Genomic DNA, 17,318 nt, shown 5'->3' on the forward strand with positions numbered 1-17,318 from the left:
AGTTTCATATCTCGCTCTATCACTATTATCACTAATTGCGTTCTTTTTTTCACTCTCTATCTCACTCCCTCTTTGGACTAAAACAAATTTATTCATCCCAAAAAGTCACCACCATTCATTGTTCGTCTAAGTTTTGGTTGTGAGGGGGCAGAGACAGAGAAGTTTTTTTTTTTTTTGCAACCGTTTGTTTGTCTACTCTTTCTCTTATTTATAACCGCAGTCTCTCCACTCACTCGATTGTAGTCATTTTTGTATTCCATTGTTTCTTTATTTCAGACTGCAAACGTCCTCTGCATTGGTGTTATAAAATTCGCATTTGTATTTTCCATATTATTTCGATATAAATGTCAAATACATTATCACAAAGAAGTGTTGATACGAGCAACAAATTTACGTGTCAAAAGTTTAGCATTGTATGAGACGGTTCTAATTGTTCTAATAAGAACAAGACAAAACAAAGAAGAAAACATAAAATCAATTTAAAAAAAAGTCAAAAAGGCCAATAGTTTCTGTGCCATAGAAAATCCGCAAACACACTCCAAAGTTGTTTTTCGCTCTCACTGACAACAAACCAGTATTTAAAGTTTTATGAATTGCATTCATAGAATGCAGAAATCCGGACATTAGCATATAATATACGACACATTCTGGTTTTCGTCAGGAAGATGTTATTAAGAACTTTGGATTTCTATACATGCTGGCCTATCTATATTCTATAAGTAGAACATCTGGTCTTTTATTTGGAAAATAAACTAGCTTATGAATAAGATAATGGTTTGAAAAATATAGTTTTCGTCTTTTTTCTGATCTCTTACAAAACATTAATATATTTTGGCATTTTATATTTGCAATTAAATTCAATTTTTAATTTATTCAATTAAATAATCTAATACTTTGTTTATTTTTTGCTCTTTTTAGGTAATTGTCGGATTAATTTCTTAACAATTTTTTGGTAAGCTCTTTAACTTAATGATATTAAGTAATAACTTCAATTTAAAATATTAAATACCCATCCTATGAAATCAACAAATAGCCAGCATTTCCTAACATACTCGTATGGGTACATCAAAATGCCATCACGATTGCATGTACAAAATCTTCACTAACCAATATAAAAAAAAACCTACCCATATGTTGTTGTTGAAAAATCTACAATATTTTGTAAGAAAATATCCATCAATCAAATGTAGGCAACATTTTTCAGACAAAATATTCAAACAGACAAACTTGTGAAAATGCTTTATTATACAATTCCGGAAAAAAATTAACATTTCGTCTAAGAAGCTTACAAAAAGTAAATGTTTTGCAAAAAAAAATTAAAAAATTTGCATCATTAATAACCCACCATAACTCACATATTTACCCTACCAATGCATCATGTAAATGTTTTACAAAACCAACAATGGACATATTTGCAATTACAAATAAATGTACTTGGTCATAGATAGCTATCGCATGTTGGTCGGTCCCCTATCGATTCCCCGGATTTTGCAAAGGTGGGGGCTACAAAATGTTCACCTCTTTTGAATATGACAAATTTTTTTTTTGCAAATCTACTTTGTCTGTCTGTGTGTATGTCTGTCATTCAGTCGTTCATTCACGCATTCATTATTCATTCATTCATTCATGAAAGACAATAGATTTGAAGGAAATCTCCATCAGCTATACTATTTTTTGTATATTTGGTTGTCTGCTAGTCCATCTGTCATGGAGTGGAGACATGAATATCAGTTATCATCAAATCTTGCAAAAAAAAGTCTAAATGTTTTGTGATGTGATAATTTGTCATTGTTTTTTTTACTGACAAATACAGAAAATATTTAAATTCTGCTATTTTTTCTTTAATATAAAAATTACCATTTAAACGATTCCATAAGTGATGTGAGAAATAAATATTAAAAAAAAACAGTGAGCGGAGCAGTATAGTCGGACGGGGCCGACCATATGATACCCTACACAACATCCACGAAAATCTAACTTTCTGTGGTTAAATATTCTGAGCATGGTAAATATTGCGCTATATTTGCACTCTCTTGACCGACTAGAGGTCATCAAATATTACTAATATTCAGTAAATTCCTTCTAATTACTTGTCCAGATGCCCATCACCGTAGGTTGTGTTATGATGTCCAGCTTTCAATTGCGACCTATATATTGACTCGAAAAAACAAACTCAAAAAAAAAAAATAAGTTTTCGGTCCACCTCATCCCAATATTATTATCTGATCATCACCGAAAATTATAGGCGTAATCCTTGACCATACCTGAATCCTCATGGAAAATTTTAAAGCGATCCGCCCTGTATTTTCGCCTCTAGTGTGGTAATGTGTTACTAAATAATATCTGAGTACGTAAGCACCTGTAAATATTTAAATGTAACTCCTACATCCGAGTACATACGACAATATAATTGGTATCAATTTAAAGGTCAACCACTCCTCTTGGATATACTATGAACATCTCGGCTCTATGCCATTCAGGAGTAAATATATACGCTATAGAATACAAATTCTGTAATTTTTCACACAAAAGTAAGGGTCCATTTGACCCGCTAAATATTGACCGATCTTTATCAAAACAGGTATGCTTATTCTTTGGTCCAATCCCCTTCTCCATGTAGAAATTCGCGATGTTTGGGCCATAATTGCGGTTTTTGGTCCATTTCATTCCCTAAATATTAACTGATCTTTACCAAAAACTATAGGGGTCTTCATTGGCCAGAACCCATCGTACATGCAAAAATTCGTGAAGATTGGTTCATAACTGTGGCCTGTATCGTGTTTACAAATTATAATGGACAGACGGACGGACACATATGCCCAGATCGACTCAGCTAGTCGAGATATGACGATCTATATACTTAAAGGTGGGTCTAGGACCAATATTTCGCGGCGTTACAAACTCTTGGGGCTACACAAAGCTATAATACCCTGACAACATAGTTGTGTAGGGTATAAACATTCCGTTTGATAAAGTTCAGTTCATAAGGAAAAATATTCACATACACATTCTTGAGGAGAATCTTTTAGATAAAATTTTTTCAATGGACCGTTTTTGGAATAAAACGACTATTTTGCATAATCAGTCAGTGTTTTTGACGGATATACACCCTCAGTCTATAGTTTGCGCAGGTCCACAGATTTTTTTATCCGTATTCCATTATTGTCCGACATGCCATTCACTTAGAATTGGATTTATAAATGATGACACTTTGTGGTTCCATCTTCGAACTTGATTTATTAGGACGTGATAACCATATTAGGTCGTACAAAGTTTGGGCCTTGACATACCTATTATATATATATATATATATATATATTTATTCCAGAAGGTCATAGACGCGAGAACCTAATAGTATATCCAAGAGGAGTGGTTGATAATTCCTATATAGTCTAATATTACTAATATCACACTAGAGGGCTGAAATGTTGCAGTAATTGTAATGGGGAAGGGAATCTGACCAACTAAGTTGGATCATGACCTTTCTGTGTAAAATAAAAAAAATTGATGTTCACCCCGGCAAAACAAAATTCGGAAACTATGCCAGAGTAAGAAAAAAGTGGAGCAGTTGGCCTCTAATCCGTATTGTCCAGCCTCGAAATATAGATCACTGGTAGTTGTGTAGGGTATCACATGGTCGACTCCGTCTGACCCCTGCATCGCTCACTGGTTATTCTCGCAATATTCTAGACATATTTGCTATGAAAAAAAATCCAAAAAATTCCTTTGTGAATTTTCGTTTTTTTTATTTAATACTTTCTTTATTGATTTCGTGAAAATTACTTCGAACACTAAAGTAAAACTATTTGAAATATATTTTTTGTGTAGAATTTTTGGATTTTGTTGGCACGTAATTTCGTACTTTTAGTTTCTTACCTTTCCCTTTCAAAACTGTTCGATATCGGTCCACTTTTTACGACAGCTGCACACATTAACAGTACTCCCCTTTTTTTGAGATTTTTGGTATAGTTGCTGTAATTTTGCTGTAATTTGTACTTTCTGTTCGCAATAGGTAGATAATCTGTCTACCAAGAAGTAAGAAAAGTGTCAGTCGGTGTTGCCGACAGATATATACCCCCAGGCTATGGTTTGCGGAGGTCTTCAAAATTACACACAGATTTTATTATTAGCTTTATATAAGAAATATGTTTTTATCAAAGAGGTTTGTGCGGGAGGTACTAGAAGGAGTGGATCAATGGGTATCATCTTCAAACTTGATCTAGGTTTGGTATAGATAATTGGTTGTACAAAGTTTCCTTAAATCGGATAGTCCCTTTTGCATGTTATTATAAAACTAATTTTTAGCACAATTTTGACCATTTTGTGGGGGAGGTACCATAAGGGGTGGACCGATATTCCCCATCATCGAACTTAAACTAAATATGGAAGAAATATTACGATGTGCAAAGTTTGAATGAAATCGGTTGCTGCCTTCGAGTGTTATCGTGCGCATCAGCCAGCCAGACAGACGGACGGACATGTGTGAATCGACTCCAAATTTTCTGAAACGGATTTGGTCCAAAGAAACATGGGGTCGAAACCAATATTTCTATGAGGCACATTTTCACCGTATCAAAGTTTACATACTCTCATTAGCCATAAGGCTGAGGGTATAAAAATTATACCTCGGTACCGCCATAAATAAAACTAATGAAAACAGTTTTAAAATTTGGAGAACAATAGTGTTGGCCAACAGATGCTACTATGATCTTAGTATGCAATTGAAGATCAATACCACCTTTCATCGGACCAATCTCACACTCTACAAGAGGATCGGAAGCATGGGTGCTTGCGCAAGCAGATGATGCAGCCCTTGGAGTGTTTGAGAGAAAAATTCTCCAAAAGATCTACGGGCCCATCTGCATCGGTGGTAAATATCGCCGTCGAATGAACTACGAGTTGTACCATCTATACTCGAACCTCGACTTAGTCAGACGTATCGAGATGCAGCGACTACGGTGACTAGGCCATGTTGTGAGAATGGATGAGAAAAATAAAAGTGAGTCAATTGATGGTTTACGCTGAAGGGGAAAGAGTCACGAATTCGATGGAAAAATAAAGAGGAAAACAACATTTGGAAATATGGTGTTTCTTGGCGTGAGCTTAAGGCTTATGGAACAAATGTTCTGTCTCGAGCCAGCTAAGTAAACTATGTTATTCCTTGAAAAAATACCTAAAATAATTTATATATATATATATATATATTTTTTTTTTTTTTTTTTTGCCTGTAAGGACGATGATCATTTCCATGAGTTTTAAGTCTTTCGAGTCGATCATAATGCCCGAGGTTTTGCAATGAAAAAGAACGCCAGGAGAAGAACCTATACACCCACCATTATGCGATGGGTTTTGCCCTTGGTTTGGCACCTCATCGGCATATTAGGCTATGTGGCTTTACATAGGTCGCATATGTTGATAAAAGAGACATTCGAAGCCACGAAAATTCGACTCTTCTGAAGAAAACATTATTTTCCTTTACTTCTACGGATTTTGTGGGAAAAGTTTAATTTTTCACAAGTTTCCGATCTCAATACCAATCTTCAACCGTGTTAAATATATTTTTCTACAAAAGATAGTTTTAATAACTACATTTTAAATTTAAATGTGTTTTGTACAGGGTTGCCCATATTCGACGGACCCATCTAGCAACGCCATAACTTTTGACAGAGATGTCACATCGCTTAATGACATACCGCGTTTGAAGCGTCATTCCAAGCAGATTTTTACCATGAGCGCTCTGAAATAGTTGAAATTTCCATTCAACAGAAGAAGTCAATTGTGAAAACTCAACGTGCTTTTAAAACATAAAAAAATGTGAGAAGTGCGCCTTCTAAGAACACCATTAAGCGTTTGTACGAAAAATTTTCGACTGGTAAGGATCTTTCTAATCCGAAGAGGCCATATAAAAGTCGACCAAGGCGATCGGCCGAGAACATCCCAGTTGGGCATGGCTCGGACCACTTTACAACGGATTATTCGCATTGATTTGCATTTGTTCCCGTACAAAATTCAATTGATGCAAAGAATGTTGCCTGCGGACAAGCCTCGTCGATTGGAATGGGGCCGTGCTTTTAAAACATTAAAAAATGTGAGAAGTGCGCCTTCTAAGAACACCATTAAGCGTTTATACGAAAAATTTTCGACTGGTAAGGCTCTGTCTAATCCGAAGAGGCCATATAAAAGTCGACCAAGGCGATCGGCCGAGAACGTCCCAAAAACGCCATTCTCAGCAGTTGGGCATGGCTCAGTCCACTTTACAACGTATTATTCGCATTGATTTTCATTTGTTCCCGTACAAAATTCAATTGACGCAAAGAATGTTGCCTGCGGACAAGCCTCGTCGATTGGAATGGGCCCAAAGAGTCATCGAAACGGCCGAAGATGACGAGCAATTTTGGAACAAAATTATCATGTTCGATAAAGCCCATTTCACATTGAATGGGACCGTAAATAAGCAAAATTGCCGTTTATACGCCACTGAAAATCCTCAGCAGTCGCATAACACACAAGTCGCATAACAATCGATTTTGTGAAGAATTTGTTTCCGGGCCGTTTGATGTCGAAAAGTGGTGATTTGGACTGGCCACCGCGTTCGCCCGATTTGACGCCGCCTGACTTCTTCTTGTGGGGATATTTGAAGTCAAAGGTTTACGTTAACAAGTCAAGGACCTTAGAAGAGCTCAAGGACAACATTCATGAAGAAATAGCCGCTATTCCGACCGAAATGTTGGCAAATACGATGGAAAATGCAGCAAAAAGGGCACAAGACGTCATCAACGCCAGAGGCGGTCATTTGAGAGATATCATATTCAAAAATTGATGTAAACAAATCTACTTGGAACAAATTAAATGATTAACATTGCCAACCGCCAAATTTTTATTTTTTTCTTTGATTTTTTAAAAACAAAACATGGGTCCGTCGAATATGGGCAACCCTGTATATAAATTGCTGTAGACAAAATATTAGCTTGAACATTTGTTAAAACTTCGTATTTTTTTCTAAAAATAGTTTTATTTTCCAAACAAGTTCCATTATAAAATAAATTTGTCTATTTTGTTGTTGTTCCTCACAATTAATAGATAAATATGTCGTATGAGACTTTGTAGAGCTTTGTTACATTATGTGGCCATATTATTTCACACGCAGATGAGGCACAAAACATTTAAATCATGTTTACGATTAAAAATTATTTAAATAAATAAAATAACAACAACAACAACTCCAACATCAAGTACATGACATAATAAAATGTTGATTAATATTATGTAAATGAAGAAAGTCCACCGGCTGTGAGTGGACATATTATAATGATGCCCCCCTCTGGCAGAGGTGGGGAAGTGGTTAAGCGGCCCGCCAGCAATAGCTTGAATTTAGAGGAAATTGAAGAAATTTAATACAACAAACGCACAACCTTCCATGTAATTTATAAATGTCTCTAATCGCCACAAATATTAACCGCTTTTACCTGGTGGTCATAATGACAACAACAAATGGAGACGGAGCACTCTCCGTATTACGCAAAAAGAAGAAATTCTTCTGGTCATCATTACTTCACTTGCTGTGTGTGCCATCGTGTAAATATTATGGCAGCTATTTGATGGAAGGTAGCTTCAAATGGGGTCTTACCAATTGCCAGCAAATGACCAGGGAAAGAAGAAGAGAGAAAACGACAACATTTACCATCTAATTATATAATGGCAATAGAGATCGCTGCACCGAACTGGGCACAATCGAACAGTAACATCCACCGTAACTGAATTAAAGTAACTTCAACGGGAATTAATGGGCGGTTTTGCACCGCTACTAATAAACGATAGGAAAAAAATAGAGAAAGAAAGAAATTCAATTCGATTCGATTTATAACCGAACCGTTCGGAATGCAACAACAATATCGGTTAAATGTCTATCTATCTATCGATCGATCTGTGTTGTAACAATCAGCGGCAGAGAGCAGCATTTCACTGGCCAAAGAAAAAGTGTAGAAAATTGCATCATTTTCCCCCCGAAATGCAACGGCGAATGCCAAGGTCTCGTAACGTTCTGCAACATGTTCCGCTTATGGTTCATTGTTCAACTGTAAAAGGGCAGGAAATGTGCGTGTAATGCATGCCTAGTATGAAGTAATGAAAATTCGAACAGAAAGTAGAGAAATGTACTATAGCGTAATAGAGGAGGGGTACCGCAATACCAATAAGGAAGCAACGATTACGACATATATATTTGATGGGCATTGATTTTACAGAAAGAAAGTTGAATGTACTGAAGTTTTAGGCGCAACATATTTTAACACTTTTTTTCAATACGAAATTTTTTCTACAAAAAAATGTTTCCCCTGAACATTTTTCAATACGAAAAAATCTATAACGAAAAATTTTTTCATCGAAAATTTTTCTATAACGAAAAAATTTTTCATCGAAAATTTTTCTATAACGAAACACTTTTTCATCGAAAATTTTTCTATAACGAAAAATTTTTTCATCGAAAAATTTTCTATAACGAAACACTTTTTCATCGAAAATTTTTCTATAACGAAAAATTTTTTCATCGAAAATTTTTCTATAACGAAAAATTTTTTTCATCGAAAATTTTTCTATAACGAAAAATTTTTTCATCGAAAATTTTTCTATAACGAAAAATTGTTTCATCGAAAATTTTTCTATAACGAAAATTTTTTTATCGAAAATTTTTCTATAACGAAAAATTTTTTCATTGGAAATTTTTCTATAACGAACAATTTTTTCATCGAAAATTTTTCTATAACGAAAATTTTTTTCATCGAAAATTTTTCTATAACGAAAAAATTTTTTCATCGAAAATTTTTCTATAACGAAAAATGTTTTCATCGAAAATTTTTCTATAACGAAAACTTTTTTCATCGAAAATTTTTCTATAACGAAAAATGTTTTCATTGAAAATTTTTCTATAACGAAAAATGTTTTCATAGAAAAATTTTCTATAACGAAAACTGTTTTCATCGAAAATTTTTCTATAACGAAAACTGTTTTCATCGAAAATTTTTCTATAACGAAAACTGTTTTCATCGAAAATTTTTCTATAACGAAAACTGTTTTCATCGAAAATTTTTCTATAACGAAAACGGTTTTCATCGAAAATTTTTCTATAACGAAAACTGTTTTCATCGAAAATTTTTCTATAACGAAAACTGTTTTCATCGAAAATTTTTCTATACCGAAAAATTTTTTCATCGAAAATTTTTCTATACCGAAAATTTTTCTATACCGAAAATTTTTCTATACCGAAAAATTTTTTCATCGAAAATTTTTCTATACCGAAAAATTTTTTCATCGAAAATTTTTCTATACCGAAAAACTTTTTCATCGAAAATTTTTCTATACCGAAAAATTTTTTCATCGAAAATTTTTCTATACCGAAAAATTTTTTCATCGAAAATTTTTCTATACCGAAAAATTTTTTCATCGAAAATTTTTCTATACCGAAAAATTTTTTCATCGAAAAATTTTCTATACCGAAAAATTTGTTCATCAAAAATTTTTCTATAACGAAAAATTTGTTCATCGAAAATTTTTCTATAACGAAAAATTTGTTCATCGAAAATTTTTCTATAACGAAAAATTTGTTCATCGAAAATTTTTCTATAACGAAAAATTTGTTCATCGAAAATTTTTCTATAACGAAAAATTTGTTCATCGAAAATTTTTCTGTACCGAAAAATTTTTTCATCGAAATTTTTTCTATACCGAAAAATTTTTTCATCGAAATTTTTTCTATACCGAAAATTTTTTTCTTCGAAAATTTTTCTATACCGAAAAATTTTTTCATCGAAATTTTTTCTATACCGAAAAAATTTTTCATCGAAATTTTTTCTATACCGAAAAAAAATTTCACCTAAAAATTTTCCCCGAAAAATAAAATATTTCTATTTTTTCAATTTTTAAGGACATTTATTTGGGTGTAATTTCTACTCTACTCTCTACAAAAATTGTGCACAAAGTGTTCTAATTTTTTACTCTCCTCTCTTCTTTCGCTCAACATAATCTCTCAACACCTCATATAAGAATACCAAAAATGAAATGGTTATGCCCAACATCCATAGCAAGAGAATGCCAACAAAATTGGCCATACCCAATTTTACGGGACCCATATCTTCGATATTCGAATAGAGCGTGGCCTCAACCTGCTTCTGCTTTTGGACATTCATATTATCGGCTACAGCACGCCATTCCCAATAGTTATCCAACCCGGCCGAATGCCACCAATAAATCAGGTTATCAAAAGCCGATAACATGGGCCAACATCGGGCGGTAAAGGCCACAGTATATTGGAAATATAAATCCTCCTGCATTATTTTCAAATGATTGATACTTTCCGTGGTCAGATAATCGCCAATGGCAAAGTGTCCTATAAGAACGAACAAGTTATTGAGATATCTCCTTTACTCCATTATTAAAACCTACCAAATGGCAAACGTTCCACAGTAAAGCCCCAATTTGATGGTGAGCTAGCCAACTGTTCCAGTTTTTCATCGGAATATATAAAGAAGTTCTCCAAAATGCCATTAATACGATCCTAGAACATTTAATTGAGGTTAGATAGAAATATATCACTTAATCTCAGTTTGTTCCTACATCCTCTGCATTGCGTATGGCCGAGACCCAGGCCTCCGAATTGGCAGCCCATTGTAATTTGTGCGACCACATACGATCCAAGGTATCGGCAGCTTCATCATAACTTTAACAAAAAAAATCGATAATTTTTCCAAATAAAAAATTCCAAGAATCCCTCCTCCTACCTTGGTACCGTTAAAATACTGGCCAATCCTCCACCATAAATACTGGTTATGATCAAATCATTTAGGAAACATGTGAACAGTAGGACCCTCACAGTCTGTGAAATTACCTTTTTCGATCCCGATTGTGATACAAATAATTTAAGAGTTGTAACTATCCCAAAATTTAAACTCTCCGGCCAAGAGTCATTCATTGCGGAAACAAATCTCGTCTCAAATCGATAGGTCAAGGCCAGACTAATGACCTCTACAAAGAGATAAACCAAAACAGCTAACCAGAGAGTGAATTGAAAAGGTTCCAGGGGTAAAATCCAACTTGCCAAACGCCTGAAAGCAATTTTGTTTTTGAATGGACGATAAATGCACAGAGGTATTTTACCTTGGTGCTGGTACCAAACATGTTATACCCGATCTGACCAAATACATCGACATATCCAGATATATGTAATCGGTATCCCTGTTGAAGAAAAAAGACACGGTTATTATTTTTTATACCAAAATATTTTTTTCTGTAGAATTGTGCTTTCGTTTATATTTTATCACTGGGAAAATATGTCGGTTACAATTTTTTCACCACCGAAATGTGTAGGATAACATTTTCGCGTAGAAAATGTGGCCGATCAACGAGTATCGTTAATAAAATGTTGCAGATACACATTTTGCATAACGAAAATGTTGCGGATACATATTTTTCATAACGAACATGTTGCGATACATATTTTGCATGCTCGGAAAACACACGAACATCCTCTCGGCTCTCAAAGTGTGCATCTGGGGCTCGGAAAACCCAAGAGAAGATACGGCATTTTATCGATATATTTTACATTGGGAAAATATTCCGAATATATTTTTTTTTCGACCGAAATGTGATCGACAAAAATATTTTTGCAGATACACATTTTGCATAACGAAAATGTTGCGGATACATCTTTTGCATAACGAACATGTTGCGATACATCTTTTGCATCCTCGGAAAACACACGAACAGCCTCTCCACTCTCAAAGTGTGCAGTTTGTGCTGTTGGATTCTTCTGGATCTTTACAAGGACTGGGTTAGCTCTCAAGAAACCAATAATCGAAATAATAGCATTTGGGGCTCGGAAAATCCAAGAGAAAAGAGATTACGGTTATACGGTGTAGAAAAGTGTTTTCGATAATAATTTATCGATATATTTTATCATTGGGAAAATATTTCGAATACACTTTTTTACGACCGAAATGTGATCGACAAAATCTTTTTGCGCAGAGAATGTTGCAGATCAAAGATTATCGTTATGAAAATGTTGCAGATACACATTTTGCGTAAATAAAATGTTGCGGATACATCGTTTACATAACGAACATGTTTCGATACATTGGATTACACTATCCTCAAAGTGTGATCAATTCGGGACCTTTCACTGGATTACACTATCTAGTGATCAACAATCAGTTTAGGGCCAACATAGAGATAAGGTCTATGCTAACAGTTTATAGTCGATTCAAGACCTCAAACATAGAATTCATGAGGCTATCGAGGACATTGGCCAACAACAAAGATCCATTTAACAACATTTATTTTTGTTTTTTTTTAACATCTATTTTTTTGAAAATCCTTCAGGCCTATGAAAGATCTGCCAATAGAAAATCAGCAATATTGATTCTGCCTTTAGGAATGACGGAGAATGATAGCCAAAAAAACTTCTTCAGATATTCTTTGTAGGAAAATGACCTTCCTCCATTCATCTATAGGCCGATTACCTTCTTCTATATACAGAAGACATTCTTCTTCGAGACTTCCATATATATAAAATGTTCTTTATGTCAGAAGACCCAATTCAGGATGGAATAAAGCATATTTTCACATTTCCTATATACCCAAGGCTTTACACAAGTTTTCTAAAGAAAAATGACCTTCAGGACATTTAAAGACAGAATATCTACTTCTGGACAGAAGCCTTTTTTCAGATCATTTATAGACACAAAGCCTAGTACATGTCTTCTACAGTTAGAAGAATTATTCTTCAGTCAAACCTGTACAAGGGGTTTCTCTGGAAAAAATATTATATTTCCTGTAAAAAATTCTCAAGCCAACAATATAAAACATGTCTCAGGCGTATTTAGAATTGTTTTCTATATAATATAATCTCTCAGCCCTCTTCAGCAAGCTGCGAATGAAGATTTTTTATCGCTAAAATGTTAAGAACAAAATATTTCTTTTACCAAATTTTTCATTAAAAACTTTTGCGAATAAAAAGATTTCGTGTTTAAAATGTTGCGCATAAGGCACGTTCTTGGGCAACATGTTGCAGATATAATAGAGAAAAAATTCTGCCGAATCATATTCATTTGGAAACAGCCGAACTATTCAAGACTGGTGGCCAGATGCTGGTCAGGAGCATTCACCAGCTGATTAGCATAATTTGGCTAGATGAATGCATGACCAATGATTGGAACCTCAGCATCCTGCCCGTGCACAAAAAAGGAGACAAGACGATATGTGCCAACTATAGAGGAATAAGTCTCCTTCCCATCGCATATAAAGTGCTATCCAGTGTGCTGTGTGAACGATTGAAGACAATGAAGTCAATGACATCATCGGACCATACCAATGCGGCTTCAGACCTGGCAATTCACCATTGACCAGATTTTCACTCTGCGCCAAATCCTGGAAAAGACCCACGAAATACACATAGACACATACCACCTATTTGTCGATTATAAAGACACATTCGACAGCCCTATCCGTTCAGAGGTGTTTAAATCCATGTCTGCGTTCGGCATTCCTGCAAAATTAATACGGTTATGAAGGATAACTTTAAGGTCAGCAGTTAAAGTAAGAAAGGACCTATCGGAGCCCTTCACTCTGTACACCAAGCAACACATGTTACTCGCTTACGCCGATGACATCGATATAATGGCTCGAACATTGCGAGCGGTATCAGCCACCTTTGAACAAATTGAAAAGAAGTCTGCCAAAGTGGGTCTGGCAGTAAACGGCGAGAAGACCAAGCTGATGGTATCAACGCGCAAGAAGTCCAGTAGACTCGGACCAACTGTGGAACTTGAGAACTACATCTTCGAGGTAGTTAAAGACTTTATTTACCTTGGTACCGCCATAAATAAAACGAATGACATCAGTTTTGAAATTCGGAGAAGGATTGTGATGGCCAACAGATGCTACTATGGTCTAAGTAAGCAGTTTAGAAAGAAGGTCACCTCCCGCCAGACCAAACTCACACTTTACAAGACGCTGATACTACCCGTGCTACTATATGGATCGGAAGCATGGGTACTTGCGCAAGCAGATGAGGCAGCTCATAGGGGTTTTTGAGAGAAAAATTCTCCGAAAGATCTACGGGCCGATCTGCGTCGACGGTGAATATCGGCGTCGAGTGAACCACGAGCTTTACAATTTATACGCGGACATCGACATAGTCAGTCGTATTGAGCTGCAGCGACTACGGTGGCTAGGCCATGTTGTGCGGATGAATGAAAATGCCCCAGCTCAAAAGGCATATAAAAATGAGCATACTGATGGTTCCCGTAGAAGGGAAAGGCTACGAATTAGATGGAAAGACCAAGTAGAAAACAACATTTTGGAACGTGGTCTTCCAAATTGGTCGATTTGCGCACAAGACCGACGCGCTTGGAAATCTTTTTAAGCTCGGCTTATGGAACAACCGTTCTGTAACAAGCCAGCTATGTAAGTAAGTAAAGTATAAAATATTTACATTTATTAAATGTTGCGGATCGAAACCCTATTTTAGCAGTATTTTGGATCGTTTTTTTCTTAGAAAATAATTTCTCAGTCCTCTTTGAGACTGTTGCGAATTTAATGTATCACATAGGAAAAAACTGAGGGATAAAATCTTGCAGAAAATATTTTCATAAAGAAAGTAGTTGGGATAAGTTATACTCTTTGACAACATGTTGCAATGTAATATAACAAATATTGCCAAAGAATATTTGCTAGCAGAAAATGTTGCAGAAACATTTTCGTTTGGAAAATGTTGCATATAAAATATTCTCTTAAAAAAAATTCTATTTCGAATACTTTTGTGGAAAATAAATTGATAAAATATTTTTGTGAAGAAAATATTCGGATTTGTGTGTGAAAAAAAACACCAAATAAATTATTTTTTGTTGGGAAATTGTTGCGAAACATGTTCTTGGAGAAAATGTTGCGGATAAACATGTAATTCCAAAAATTTCCAATAATATTCTGTGGAGAAATTGTATAAAAAATTGTTGTATGAGAAAAATTCTGGATTCAATTCTATTTTTGGATAAACTATTTTTAGGTGAATAAGTGTTGCTTAATACAATGTTGCGGGTAAACATTTTTGGCGGACAGACATCTGTCGTATAGAGTATCCGAAACAAATAATGCGTAATAAATATTTTCGAAAAGATTTCGAAAGAATTTTTTTGTGGAGAAAATATTCCGAATAAAATACTTTCGGATGAGAAAAATGTTGCTGAAACATGTTGCTGAAGAAAATGTTGTGGATAAACATTGTTGCGGAACAACTATTGCATATTAAATATTTGCTATAATTTAATCTGTCACATTAAATACTTTGCAGCGAAATTATTCCAATACTTACAAACTTACCATGAATACATTGCACTCACAGTGATGTCCGCCATTCCCTTGGCCACCATTCCCAAACTTCCTGTCCCTGATAAATTTGAATATACCTCTCCCCAATCATCGGCCTCCGCTGAAGTCATTCCCAAGTGTTAATTGATAAATAATTACAGTTCACCGCGTGTATCCAAATACTTACAGCTGTCAATCAATACCGTGCAATTAAATATTTCACAAAATGTCAAAATGACCCTGGCTTCGGTGCCATCAATTTGTACATTGCCCTCTATGGCTCCGCCAAATACCAAATCATAGGAATTATATTTATCCTGAACGTAATTAATAACCAAATATGGTCGATAATCCATACCCGGCACAATTATTTCACGTCCTTGTAAATTGGCAATTTTATTGGGAAATAAATTTACTCCGAAATCAAAGGAGGAGGTGTTTGCAAAGAAGCGATCCAGGAGGTATAACTTGCCAGGGCAATCTGCTCTGGGTCCAACAAATTTATTTGTTTTCAATTCGAAAATTTCTGAATTGATTTGGTCGCCAGATATTATAAGTATATTTGGTTGATCTGAAAAAGAAATCAGAGGTTTGGGATTTATATTTCAGAGTGGAAGAAAATATAAAATTTGAAATTCTTCTACACACCTTCAAAAAACCTTAGCCTCTCCAAGCAAGCCTCGAGAGACCTATTAGAGCTTGCAAACACAAAGTGATTGATTTTCGAACGCCACACCGAATAACGACTGGCATTTTCAAAACTTTCAATGAACTTCAGTATATCATTTCCAAAGGCCAAGAAGCTCTGCAATACCTGAAGTTATATATAAAATTTAAATTCATATCTTGGACCTTACCTCACAGTGTGACTTTTCTATGGCCACAGAGAGCATCAGAGTGAGATTATTGGTTTCCAAGAATTTTTCTCGGAACTTTTGAACCTCATTGGCCACATCATCCACATCTAATCGATGTGGGTGTATATTGATTATGGTAAAGGGATATTCTGAGATTTTGGTTTCCAAATTCAACAGCTCATTTTCAGGCCATAATACACAAATTGTGGTATTTTGGAAATACAATTGGACTACAATACAAAAAATATTATTTAATTTTTTTTATAATTTTCCCACAGACTTACCTATCAAATTTACAATTGGTGACCAATTGATGACGGCCGTGCTTGGCCACATTGCTGCACCAGTTTCTTTGGCCAACAAATATTTTGCAATCTGTTATGCGGCCATTCAAATTTCCTCGTTTACCCCATTTTCAGGGGTTGTAAATCGCTTTTATAGTTGTTGCTGCACCATAAAAATGAATGATGATTGCAACATCGAATTGCTATCAAGTGGCATTTCTTTATTTGCTCTCTGGAAAATAATGGCTGAAATAAAATTTTGAATTGTTGTGTTTTTGCAAAAAAAGCAGCAACAACAACAACAATAAATTAAGCAATTTGCATTTTTGGTGAATAATTTGTTGGCAAATAAACACATATTTTGCATTTGCCCAACAAGGGGACCATGGGAAGACTTCAATTATGACTTCCTAAATGGTTGGGGTATTTCTTGTTATGGGGCTTTTAACAACATCAATTATTCGGTAGTCAAGGAGATAATTTTGAAATGTGCAATGCAATTTTTGAATTTTTAAATTGTTTTTTTTTTATATAAATTAGGACATTAGGAAAACTGAGGATTCTTTTTCTATAGAAAAAAAGTTCCTCAGGCCCTCTGAGGATTCTTTTTCTATAGAAAAAAATTCCTCAGGCCCTCTGAGGATTCGTTTTCTATAGAAAAAAATTCCTCAGGCCCTCTGAGGATTCTTTTTCTATAGAAAAAAAATTCCTCACGCCCTCTGAGGATTGTTTTTCTATAGAAAAAAATTCCTCAGACCCTCTGAGAATTCTTTTTCTATAGAAAAAAATTCCTCAGGCCCTCTGAGGATTCTTTTTCTATAGA

At 34.8% G+C, this 17,318-nt stretch overlaps 1 protein-coding gene across 1 annotated transcript; it reads right to left on the reverse strand.

The window, feature by feature from the left end:
* Positions 1-9,986: 9,986 nt before the first annotated feature.
* Positions 9,987-16,547, reverse strand: LOC133332121 (uncharacterized). Its single transcript, XM_061540500.1, has 10 exons — positions 16,496-16,547; positions 16,212-16,441; positions 16,003-16,159; positions 15,542-15,925; positions 15,367-15,475; positions 11,149-11,226; positions 10,773-11,096; positions 10,609-10,711; positions 10,438-10,549; positions 9,987-10,381 (listed from the first exon to the last, which is right to left on the reverse strand). The coding sequence occupies exons 1-10, from the start codon at positions 16,545-16,547 to the stop codon at positions 9,987-9,989; spliced, it is 1,944 nt and encodes a 647-aa protein (XP_061396484.1).
* Between the last annotated feature and the right edge of the window lie 771 nt (positions 16,548-17,318).

The sequence above is a fragment of the Musca vetustissima genome, unplaced genomic scaffold, assembly GCF_032173495.1.
Source record: "Musca vetustissima isolate MV318-11 ecotype Yass unplaced genomic scaffold, APGP_CSIRO_Mvet_v1 utg149046, whole genome shotgun sequence".
Classification (NCBI taxonomy): domain Eukaryota; kingdom Metazoa; phylum Arthropoda; class Insecta; order Diptera; family Muscidae; genus Musca; species Musca vetustissima.

What these genes read in the sequence shown, in the direction of transcription:
- LOC133332121 (XM_061540500.1), bottom strand. Translation starts at nt 16,547, where the DNA reads ATGTGGCCAAGCACGGCCGTCATCAATTGGTCACCAATTGTAAATTTG. An exon ending in GTGAGTGCAATGTATTCATG is followed by an intron (nt 11,227 to 15,366) that starts GTAAGTTTGTAA and finishes TTTCTTCAACAG; the next exon opens with GGATACCGATTACATATATC. An exon ending in AGTATTTTAACGGTACCAAG is followed by an intron (nt 10,712 to 10,772) that starts GTAGGAGGAGGG and finishes TTTTTGTTAAAG; the next exon opens with TTATGATGAAGCTGCCGATA.